The 12604-nt window shown below is 41.2% G+C and overlaps 2 protein-coding genes across 2 annotated transcripts in view; both read left to right on the plus strand.

Annotated features, from left to right (window-relative positions):
• Positions 1–5489, plus strand: part of LOC146466443 (uncharacterized) — a 7214-nt gene extending 1725 nt beyond the window's left edge. Inside the window, exons 5-12 of the mRNA XM_085127328.1 lie at positions 329–443; positions 894–943; positions 1453–1593; positions 2467–2613; positions 3015–3188; positions 3689–3833; positions 4237–4382; positions 5023–5489. Coding sequence (XP_084983454.1) covers positions 329–443; positions 894–943; positions 1453–1593; positions 2467–2613; positions 3015–3188; positions 3689–3833; positions 4237–4382; positions 5023–5118 — 1014 coding nt within the window. The 3' untranslated portion in view covers positions 5119–5489. The remainder of the gene's footprint in view (positions 1–328; positions 444–893; positions 944–1452; positions 1594–2466; positions 2614–3014; positions 3189–3688; positions 3834–4236; positions 4383–5022) is intronic.
• Positions 5490–5846: 357 nt separating this feature from the next.
• LOC146466444 (uncharacterized) lies at positions 5847–12581 on the plus strand. The gene is made up of 3 exons (XM_085127326.1): positions 5847–6389; positions 8646–11793; positions 12054–12581. Coding segments are annotated over exons 2-3 (3138 nt in total). The 5' UTR covers positions 5847–6389; positions 8646–8657; the 3' UTR covers positions 12056–12581.
• The last annotated feature ends 23 nt before the right edge of the window (positions 12582–12604 follow it).

Genomic DNA, 12604 nt, shown 5'->3' on the forward strand with positions numbered 1-12604 from the left:
TGTGACAGACGAGTGACGAAAAGACAGAAGGGGGAGAACTATACTGTTGTGTCAGTTAAAATGACCATGACCCAGTTGTTCAAAGCCCGATAAAGCTAATCCTGAGTTAACGTGAACCTTGATTCGAACTTTAATGACTAATCAATAAAGATTATTCCAAATAATTTTTGTCCTTCAGTTTTGACTTAGAGTTTTCTTTATCACTAGTTTAAAATTAACCTTTAAAAACATTTTAAACGAACGAGATGAAAATCGTGGATTAGCTTTAATCGGCTTTCGAACAACCGGGCCATGCATGTTTACAAACTTGTGCTTTACCTTATCATAGTACCCAATGGACAGAGTTGGAAGCTGCGACTTCATATTTGTTGCTGAAGAGAAGAAACTTCGTCACAAAGTGCCTTTTAACACCACGGAACCAAAGAAAAGATCATGGCTTGACGGTACGACAATTTATCGTGACAATCCTTCAATAAATCAAACTATCACTCGTTGAACGTCTTACTTCTCACCAGCTGTAGTACTACACCTTTATACTGTAGTAATGCTGTTGAGAGAAATTCGATATTGATCACGACACCCGGGCTGGTAATCATCCACATATTTCCATGTTCAATCGACGGAGTCCTATAGTAATCTATGTCGTACCCAGTCCCTTGCAGGGAATTCGGTGCATGTAAAATAGGAGAATTGAAGCAGAATTCCAGGCTCCCGAAGCCTCATACAGCTTGAATTTTTCCTGGATTTTTCGCACTAATAAAGAGCCATGTCCACAGGCTGCAAACTAAAATGTACTGAGAACAATTTGGAAGGATGGAAATGGACCACAACCTTCCCTCTACAGCTTTTTTAATGCTAATTTTATTAAAATAAAGGCATTGTTTATTTGACAGTCGTTGGCTTTGGGGGAAACAGTTACAGGAAATGCAGAGGAGTCGATAGGGTAAGTTATTGAGACGAAAATGAATACAGAGTATAGATGAAGATTACTGACCTGAACCGAGGGGTATATATATCAAATATCAGCCCCGACGGACAGGTCAGTTGGTTTAGTTTCCGTTGGTGAGATTTTCCTGTGTAAGTATTAAACAAACATACATTTCATGTACATGTTGAGTTGTAAATTTTGCCTTACACGTGATGACATCGGAGGTGAACAATTTTTACTGTCTGGTGCAAATTTTTATCATACTCTTCGATTCGTCACCTGGAATGATACTTTACACTGGTTAATTTCTCCTCACCCCTCTGAGGCCATTGCCAATTTAGCCGGTATGTTTCATTTCTTTGGGTACCTGAGCTACCGCGCCAATGCTATAAAGCAACATAGAAAGATCGTAACTCACCCTTTCTACAAATGTGTGTAAACAGACTCTTCGTAGAAGTAAACAATTTTGGTAACTGCTGAAGTCTGTGAAGTGAAAGTCCATGGTTGTTTTGCCTGTTCCTCAGGATCCCAGGAAAGACTGTCAACCTGTCGACTGCGTTGAGAAATATAACGGCTGGAGGAATTTTTTCAGGAATTCAACAGGGAAATGTGAAGTTATACACGAATGTTATACAAAAGGAAAAAAAGGAGAATTACCAGAAATTGTAAGTATGTTTGACAATGAGTGAAGGTTCTGTCTACACGTAAAACAGATTTTTCTTTGCACGTTTTCCACATATTATGTCCACTCATGCAGCTGTTAGCACTTGTCCACGCGCAAATACCACGGGCCTGTTAATGTGGAGGTGGGCCGGTAAGCGGGCTGGCCCGCTTTACCCGGATTTCTGGTCATGCTTTGTTGCCTTTACATGGGTAGTCTGGCCGGCCTGCTTGCCGATCCAAGCGTAAACACAATTTGTGTTCTAGGGCAATGCGTGCCATTCGTTTCAGGCTAGCAACCACACTTACCAATTAAGCCAAACCGACTTTGTGCTACCCAGATTTAACGCGGTCACCGGCTCACGACAAACACTCGTTAAGATACCATGGTCCTAAACTATGGAGTAACCTCTCCAGTAAGGAGAGACTCGCGAGCAATCTAAAGGCTTTTAAATCACAAATAAAAAGGCGTGATCTATCGAGCTTTCTACAAGATAGCCATAAGGCTGCCATTTATACAATTCTAAGTTTTTATAACAGACGTTGTGATATTTATTTGATTTTTTTACATAGATTTTACATAGTTTTCTCATAGTCACTTAATTGTTCGTTAGGTGTCCCATATTTTAGCGGAGAAGTCTCCCTCTGCTTGATACTAAGTTTGTTGAAGTTTATTCAACTAATCCAACCAAGAAAAACAAGGAAGTAGACTGACCCGCAGGTAGCAAGTGATAATCTAGGCGGGCCAGGCTAGCAACTATTAGAGACACGTTTATAATATTCATTCATTCATTTTAATCAAGCGTTTACGGCGTAAGCTGGATTAATGTACCACTTATTGATCGTAACAATGCTTTGATTTCAATTAATGTCAACAGGCGTTTGACAAAGACCATAACGACTGCAAAAGTTTAGTGAGTGGTGAATTGACCAAGGAGCAGAGAAAGCAGATTCATGACAACATGGAGAAAAGCAAACTCGCAAAGATGAAGTACACTTTGGAGGATATTAAGGATATCAACCCGGTCAGCTAGCAGCTTAAAGCCGCATGACTGAATTTCCGTTTTTGAGCAACCATTATAACTAAAATGCAGAATGAATAACAGAGAGAGAAAAACAATGAATGATAAATTTGCGACATTTTATAAAGTAGTACCCAAGGGAATCATGTTTGCTTAGTCTAGAAATAAATGCACACCCCGTGACTTGGCTTGCATACGTTTTCCCGCGCTTTGTTCCAGTGGATGCATGTTCTCCCGCCCTTGGCACCAGTTGCATATATATTCTCTTCGAGATGATTGGCTCACTGTGCTATTTGGCTGCATTTTTGTGATTGGCCAGATCAGATACAGTTAGTTCCAGTTTGTGATGCGGATGTGATAGGATTACTATATCTTTCAGTAAAATGCGTCTCTTTGAATGACAGGTGCCACTCAACTGTCACCATGGCCGGCGAGTTGGTTCAGTGTGTGTTTGTGACCAGGGCTGGAAGACAAAAACAAATAACGTTCCCAAGAAAGAGTTGAGGTTTATCTATGATTGGTGCAATGTGAAGATCAAGAAGACAAAATACTCGCATCAAAGAGTTCTTTTGCTCACTGTATCCTTTATTATTCAACTAAAAGCAACAACCAGGCTAAGTTGAGTCATCAAAGGTGTGAGAGGTGGGGTAACATCATTATCGACTACAATCGTATTTATTCCAAGGAGAGATACGACTTTTACATCGCTCAAATTATGCTAGGGAAATAGGTGATAAAGGGGCAAACGGCAGTATAAAACAACGTCATAACCTTATTTAAGGTCGATGCCTCCAGGCATAGAAAAGAATGGCCGGTGAAAAAGGCCACCAGGCTCTTGAAAGACGAGCGCGCTCAAGAACGCTCAGATTCAAAATATGACGGCAAATGGGGTCGCGGAGATTCAGCAATGTGAATTTCAATGTGAACAAAAAGGCTGAAAAGGGTTTCGGCCCAAGAGTGCGGGGATGTATCCCGTGGCCATATCTTTCAAAAAATTTGCATTATTTGCAAAGATAAACCAATGATATGGCTTCCACTTTGCACCGCTCTTATTTTCTTGACTTGACTAACCAATCAGGGCCTTGGTCTTGTCGGTTTCACGCTTCTAATTGGTTGGTTTATAATCATATGGAGCTGCTTTATTACCGACAACAGAAGTCACGTGGACAACCACGAATCCTCCAGGATCATAAGCGGCCTACTTCGGCCATTAAAAACCTTGCGTAAGTATACCATTATTCTTTGCAAGTTCAAACGCGTTTGCACCAAAGTGAAAGTGAGCGCATCAGTCAATTCCAAGAATGCTGCCAATCGCAGGAGACGCAAACAGCGCAATGAACGAATCAGAATTCGAAGCAAATACATGTCACCGACGCCAAGCGCGGGAAAAAAACAATAAAAACCTTGGCATTGAAACCATTCACTTGCGGCTCGTGGTTCCAGTTGAGTTTTGAACATTTTATGATGTCATTTTATGGTCCATAATAGTATAGACCATTGAAAACTGCCGTCGATTTGTTCAATATTTGCATGTGAAAAGATTCCCCCGCCTAAGCCTCGTGTTCAAGCTAGTTTCAGTTGAAAATCACTCTATCATACGATTGAACAATGTCCATTACCTCACAGGGGGAATTCTGACCAGGTGGTGGCAAGGAAGAGAACATGGCTACGTGCACACATCCTACGAAGCGAAAAATGACGACGAACTTAGTTTGAGGAAAGGATCTGTTGTCAAAGATATTCTACAGACTGACAGAGAAGGGTGGCACGAGGTAAGAAGTGGACAAGATGATAGTGAAATGCTGGTTTGGGCACGAACAATCCCTGAGCAGCGAATGGAGGATAATCTGTTGTTGTCACCTAAGGATTCTCATGTCTGGGTTGTCATACTGCAGCCTCATGTTCCATTTTTAGATCAAATTTCTTCCTCTTTATTCACGTCTGTTCAGTTCACTGTGAACACTCCATGAGGTGAAAAATGGAGGGTATAGTGAACATAACACAGTACGGCAGACTAAGGGAAGTGGTCAGAACTACTATACTCCAACAGGATCCACCAAACCACAAAATAGATGGTGGCCTCTGCCTGCACGCCCCTTCCTTAACCTCAGACGGTGGTGTCTTTATTGCATACTCACCCCTCTATCCGACAGTAAAAATGACAATGAGATGCAAACCTCACTTTTCTTGTTTATCTAGCAATGCTGACTCTTGCTAGCTGAATATTTCTGAGTCAACTCAAATTTTAAAGCCAATTAAATTTTGTCGGTAATGTTCATGAGGTCACGGTCACGGTCGGTGTCTTTGATAACCCCCCTACCCCAGACAAGGTGGGTCCTCTTCAGTCCGATCGAACAAACTTGTTATCACTAGTTCCCTAAACTTTAATTATAACTGTCTTTATTTCACTAGGGCACATGCGACGGCGTACGAGGATATTTCCATCAGGACTATGTAACTCTCAAGGTGGATGAATCGAAAGAAGAAAGAGATCCCGGCGCAGATTGATAAACATCTGATACAAGAGAGGTCCTCTCTTGCCTGATACCTTTTCTGTTAAGTTTTATAAGGAAACATTTGCGAGTACATTTTCGGCAAAGTTCTACGAGTCAAGTTCCAAACATGGAAATTGCAAATGTTATTCCAATTTAAAAATTGCAGTTTATTTTATTATGTTAAAACACGTGCACAAAAATTATCACCCCTCACTTGTTTCACGAAAACAAGGGTGTATTCACATTTCCTTTCCATGAATTTATTTTGACGAACCTTAAGGATGGTGTCCCCTACTATAGACGTATTTTTCCGCAGTTGATGACTAGAGCCATTGGAATCCAGAAAGAATATTGGGGTTACCACTCATTCTTCAGAGCAACAATTTACTGTTCAAAGCGTTAAAAATACAAAATATTGTATGGCATTTTTTTTCCAAATTGAAGCTTAATGATCTCTGAAAAATGCTTGGTTACCCCTTATTTCCTTTTCGGATTCCAATAGCCCTTATCATGCCCAATATCTGCTTTTCCCGCATAGCGCAACTGAAAGATATCTTTGTCTAGTGGCCGCCGGCACTGAGAAAAACGAGTCAGTTCCCTTACCATCCCGACCATCCCGAGATGCGTAGGCCCCATGCGCAGTTGCAAAAGAGGCATCGACCTTAAACGGTACACGAAGATGACTAAAATGAACCACATAAAAGGAATTTCATACCACATGCACACAGTATTCCTCAGGGAGGAATGCGTGACTAGCCAAAAAGACCCCTGCCTAGGGGGCTTAGGGACTAAGGTTTCTTTCAGATTATTATTGCGCTTTTGTGATGGTGAAGTGTATTTATTAATATAATATTTAATGCTATATTGTTTGAAATGCGAAAAACTAGATAAAAAGCCAAGCTGAGGCTGTTATATTTTAATGTCCATCCATTGTAAGAAATGCGCAGCTAGAGAGATTTTTTTTTTGTATATCCGAAATGCGTCATTTTCTCCAAAAACTGAGCTGGGCAAAGCGTTGCGGCGTTTCCGCTCAAGGCTACAGTTAGCGCTAGGTGGGGTATTTTCTACTGTTCAGAAAACTTCATGTGAAATGACACTTAAAGTCTACTGACGTCTGTGTGCTCACCAGACCCATGTAAATGACCTTTCATTGTGCGCGCGTGGGAGGATGACGTATCTGATCAAATTCGGATGCGTAACAATTATTGCCAAGCTCTTTAAACTGCGCCCTTAGAAGAACTGAAATTGTGCTTTTCATCGCTTTCGACTGCTTTTAAGCGAGCGGTAAGTAGATAACATTTTCAAAGTTTCTTTCTTTTTAGAAGCCTGGTTTTCATTCACCTCGCACACAAGCACAAGCATGCATAGCTTAATTCACCAGATTCACTATGCAAACGAAAGGATCAAATGTTCTCTTTCGCTTAGCCGGTTTATAAATATCGAGAGAAATATCGGTGAAAACAGATAGAAAAGGCCAACTGTGAGTGGGTTTGTGTCTACTATATTCACGGTTGCGTTGCCACGACCAATGCCATTTCATATGCTATGGCCATCACATTACTTTTGCTTGTGCTTCCGCCAAATGAAACCAGGTATCTCTTCGCGCAACTCTCAACTTGACTTAAAAGTCTACTTCCCGTTTAATGTAGTTGTATCGATAAGATTTTGATAATTTACTAACCTCAGCGTCTCCCAAGCTTGCCTTTGGTTTCGCTGCCTTCTTTCTGTCACTGTTTTGTGACTTGAATAGCAAGAAAATTCCACTGACTAAATTGTTGGGAGTAATGTGGATATGGTTCGCAGGATCGTTTCCTGTTAGATTCACCGTTGTAACAACCTCGTTAAATAATTTTTCAAATGAAACAATCAAGGCCATGCCTCCAAAGTACTAATCAGGATATAAGTGAAATGTTGCTAAATGAAATTGTTAGAGACCGAGTTTAGAGAAGATCATGGTTCAAATTTGTTTTATTTATGATGTCACATTAGGATAATTGCCCAAGCAGATGTAAAGTATATGTATATCTGAGGTTCTCTTGAGGGCTAAAGGCCTACCGAAGCGCTTTAATCTTAGCACTTAGCAAATCTTAATCACGATAACCCGAACGCTACAATTTCCCCCTCAATAGCCTAAATATTTTCTTATTATCACTTACCTACACGAAAACACAGCATAAAACAGACTCACCAAATAATGCCTCATTTGACTTCTCAGACATGAGAGCATGCATGACGGTAACGCAGTTTGATAACGCAAATTTTCGGCCGATCGTGACAACAGCTATCTAACAACTCAACAATTGCAAGTTTTATTTCAATTAGGTTTTATTTTCTTGTGAATGATTTTTACACGATATTTTTTGGGGGCCAGTGTGCAATGAAGCCCTACAGGATTAATATTCTGTTGCTTGTGATTCGAATTAGCGCTTTTTGCAGTGACCTTGCTAAGTTACAAGTTATACGCTACAATAAAAGTTTTCTTTCACGCAATAGAAATATCGAGCTCCTCATATAATTATTCATTACCTGGTTAAATTGTATCTCAGTTTCTTTTCCGTCATTAATTAAACAAACGACCTCTTAAGGTGGCTGGCACCGGTTTCCAGCGCTTTCAGAACTTATTATAGTTATACTTTGACGAATCAATACTTTCACGCTTTGTGAGTTGATATGCAATGGTAATGGTATCATACAAATGCCTAATTTTGAACAAGTTATGATCATTTTCTTGACGGTATAGGTTACCATAGGAACATTATAACCTGTTAAAAACACCCCGTATTTTAACTTGAAGAGACCCCCACTTCAGTACTATTGATCTGTGATCGGCAAGTTCAGATATAACTTTTTGCAAATTTTAAAAAAATTCGTTGGAAAGGGTAAACTAAGAGCCAACTTCAGGAATCTTATGAATATGCGGGGAAAGAAGATCTTAGCCAGTGTAAGTGTCATTGAAATCAGAAAAAAAAAAAAAAAAAAAAAAAAAAGAAATGGGGGTAATCCATGACCCATCCAACAAAGGTTGGAAAAGCTAAAACGCGTGACGCTTTCTTTGCCTCGTTGACTACAGTATGTTGCCCTTTAATTGTCTAGCTAACCCCTGGCACGGTCACTTTCTGTTCGTGCCGGTATAGTTTTGAGGTAAACATTTTATGGGGAAAGTACATGTAACTCACAGTAAAGCGTTTATAAAACGGAAAAGTGATAGTTTCAAAAACTTCGTCTACGTACAGAGTGAAAAAGCAATTCCTATGTCCAGTGCACATTAAAGCGATGATTCAATGTCGGCTACTGAAAATGACCAGTTGAGTAACGGTTACCTTACAAAAAGAAAAAAACGTTTTAAGAGTGGTTTTCCGGGTGCATAGTGAGAATCGCAAATACAGTTATATTCTAGCTAATTTACCACTTAATTGCACAGAATATAGTTCTTTTAGGTTGTTGCCAAGCCAAAATCGACACTTTCAGTGCAGAATGCATGTTTTCTTGAAGTACATTGTGTTACACGCATTTATTTACTTACATGTACACATTTCACAGGCTACCTAAAACATGACAGAAAGCAAGTCAGAACTAATAGAGAAACTTCTTAAAGCTTTATCGAACGCCAAAGAAGTGGGCGATAGGTCCAGGGAGGGACGCATCTGTTGCAATATCGGCGTTGCATATCAAAGACTTGGAAAATTCCGAGAAGCGACAGAGTACCACAACAAAGATCTTTCCATTGCCAAAGAAGTCGGCGATAAGGCCGGAGAAGGTCGAGCATGTTGTAATCTCGGCAATGTTTATACTCTGCTCGGAAAGTTCCAGGAAGCAATAAACTGCCACACAGAACATCTCTCCATTTCCAAGCAACTGGGAGACAAGACAAGAGAAGGGCAGAGCTATGGAAATCTCGGCAATGCTCTTCTTTGCCTCGGTAAGTTTAGAGACGCCTTAGAATACTTTCAAAAACGGCTAACCATTGCCAAAGAAGTGGGCGACATTCCCGGAGAAGGTCGGGCCTATGGCAGTCTAGGCAATGCTTACCAAAGCCTTGGAAGTTTCCAAGAGGCCATCGAATACCACCAAAAGAATCTCTCCATTGCCAAACAACTTGGTGACAGGGTTGGAGAAGGACGGTCACGTTGCAATCTCGGCAACGCTTGCCTGGGTCTTGGTAGATTCCGAGAAGCCATAGAGCATCATACAAAACATCTCTCTATTTCCAAAGAAGTGGGGGACAGGGCCTCAGAAGGAAGCGCCTATGGCAATTTGGGCAATGCTTATGATGGCCTCGGAAATTTCCAGGAAGCCATAGAGTACCACGAAAAACGTCTGACCATTGCCAAAGAACTTCGACAGAGGGCAGCAGAGGGAAGGGCCTATGGAAATCTTGCCAATGCTTATAGTAGCCTCGGCCAAGTCAAGAAAGTTATAGTTTACCTCGAGAAACAGCTTTCCATTGCCAAAGAGCTGAGTGACGTTGCTGAAGAAGGACGGGCTTACAGCAATCTTGGTAGTTATTATAAAGGTCAGGGAAACTTCCAACAAGCCGTTGAGTACCACAACAAAGATTTAACCATTGCAAAAACAATTGGTGACAAGGCAGCAGAAGGACGAGCATATTGCAATCTCGGTATTTCTTTTCGGTGCATCGGAAAATTCCTAGAAGCCATAAAAAGCCACGAAAGTTACCTTTTCATTGCAAAAGAAGTTGGCGACATTGATGGAGAAGGACGAGCCTACGGCAGTCTCGCCAATGTTTATGAATGCCTCGGAAACTTCCAAGAAGCCATAGAGTATCACAAAAAATGTCTGTCCATTGCCAAAAAAGTGGGCAACAGGCCCCAGGAAGGAAAATGCTACGGCAATCTGGGCATTGCTTATGATATGCTGGGACAGTTTGAGGAAGCAGTGAATCATCATCAAAGACGTCTGTCCATTGCAGAAGAATTGGGTGACAAGCCTGGACAAGGACAGGCCTATGGCAATCTGGGCAATGTATATCAAGGACTCGGAGACTTCCAAGCGGCCATAGAGTACCACAAAAAACATCTTTCCAGTGCCAAGGAATTTGGCGACAGAGCACGAGAAGGGCAGGCCCATGCCAATCTTGGCATTGCTTATCAGAGCCTCAAAGAATTCGAGAAAGCCATAGAGTGCTACAACGAAGATCTGTCCACTGCCAAAGAAGTCGGCGACAGCGTTGGAGAGGGACGGGCCTATGGAAATCTAGGCGATGTATACGACAGCCTTGGCAACTTTCAAAAGGCTTCAGAATGTTATCGAGACAGTGTAAAACTCTTGGATATCCTAAGGGCTAGCCTCGAATCTGAAGACGTCTGGAAGATAAGTTTTCGGCACCTCTACCGTGATAATTACTCTGCTTTATGGAGGACTCTGATAAAACTTGAAAACATTGACGAGGCTTTGTGTGCCGCCGAGCAAGGACGAGCACAGGCTTTGATCGATAGCCTGGCAATACAGTATGGTCTCACAAAAGGTCTTCCAGCGTCAATTGACCCTAAAGAAACAATATCTTACATCACCAATGAGTTTCCCACACAAGCCGTTTTTGTAGGACTTGAACACAAGAGAATCAGCTTCTGGGTTATGGGAAAGGGAAACAAGATTGAGTTCAGACAAAAGGAAATAGGGGCTGGACGCGCGAAAGAAGACTCCTTGGCTGTCCTGATGGAAAGTACTTTCAAACAACTCGGGGCTGGTGTTGGTGTCAGATGTGAGAATCGTACACTAGATGAGGATGAGCTAAGTACTGACCTACCGTCCCATAAAGCAGGTGATGAAGAACAATCAGAATCATCGCACAGCACTGTCGAATCTCTGCAGCCACTGTATGATGTAATGATTGGTCCCATCGCAGACTTGTGTCAAGGTGACGAATTAATTATTGTCCCCGATGGTCCGTTGTGTTTGGCTCCACTACCTGCATTGAGTGAATCTATCAGAATACGCACCGTTCCCTCGTTGACGGGCTTAAAGCTCATCACAGATTCCCGTTTAGAAAGCCACAATAAGACAGGGGTGCTGCTCGTCGGAGATCCGTGTCTACAGAAAGTGCAAAAGCCAAAATTCAAGCAACTGAAGTACGCAAAAGAGGAAGTTGAAATGATAGGAAAAATTCTAAACGTCTCACCACTAACAGGGACGGAAGCAACCAAAGACGAGGTACTGAAGCGAATCAAATCAGTTGCCTTGGTTCATATCGCAGCCCATGGACGCAAGGAAACAGGAGAAATTGCTTTGGCTCCAAATCCCGGATGGGAAGAAAATCAAGACAAAAGATTAAAGTCAAAGAACAAAGGACCCAGAGAGGAGGATTATATTTTGAAAATATCAGATGTGCAAGAAGTCCGTTTGCGAGCAAGGCTTGTTGTGCTTAGTTGTTGTCATAGTGGTAGAGGGGAGTTGAAGTCTGAGGGTGTTGTGGGGATTGCTAGGGCGTTCCTGGCTGCTGGTGCTCGTTCTGTTCTGGTATCACTCTGGGCAATTTCGGACATGGCAACATTGGCATTCATGAAGAGTTTCTATCAACACCTGTCAGAGGGAAGAAGCGCCAGTGTTGCTCTTCATAACGCTATGAAATCTCTTCGAGAATCAGAGACGTTCTCTGCAGCAAAGTACTGGGCTCCGTTTGTACTAATCGGTGATGACGTGACGCTTGAATTGGGAGAAAAGACGCCTTGTAAGTACAATTTTCTTTGTTACTTTAAACAATTAACATTTAGCTGACACTTCTCCAAAGTGGAAAAATTAACGGTATTTTGGGACGTAAATCAGCAAATCATCAATCAGCAAACCTGAAACTTAGACGAACCTCCAAAATAATCAAGGAGTACTGCTAGCTGGATCGAGTAAACAAAAATTACTGTTTACATTAATATGATCACCCAGCTTATTTATGTGTTTGGTTGTTTATTTATTTAGTTTTACTTTTTTTTGCAGAGAATGAAACGTCAAGTCAAGAGAGTTGTCTAAGCGTGAGTTTTAACACTGACCAACTGAATTTTTCATATTGTTGCGGCGAAATGCGTTTTTCCGCTTTACCCATTCTTTTGAAGCCTGGTCAGTGCTTAAACTGATTAATCAATAGCAATTTAGATTAAGGACTTTTATTTTATTTCATAAGGATTATATATTTAGTGGTAGCTGAATCTAAACTTGAGAATCTGAGATAAGTTATTAGCAATATCTATAGAGTGGATGTATTATAATTTTCCTGGAAGAAGTTTTGACCGAGTCGTTGCTTTTGCCAATCTCACAACCAATGAAAAACAGTTGTAAACGCAGTTAGTGAAAGCTTTGCTCAATTATACTCGGGACCAGTTTGTATTCGAGTCTGGTCCCCAGACGTTAAGGCTGAGAGAAGGCTTGAAAGAATGCCAAAAGTACTGTTTACGGTTGCCCTATATGTTAAGAATGCGTAGATTTTGTTTGAATTCCTTTTGCACATATAAAACGTTTAAACTTATAGCCTGTGTATTTTTTAGCAAGTT

This window comes from Pavona decussata, unplaced genomic scaffold (assembly GCF_977016875.1).
Source record: "Pavona decussata unplaced genomic scaffold, jaPavDecu1.1 SCAFFOLD_143, whole genome shotgun sequence".
NCBI lineage: Eukaryota > Metazoa > Cnidaria > Anthozoa > Scleractinia > Agariciidae > Pavona > Pavona decussata.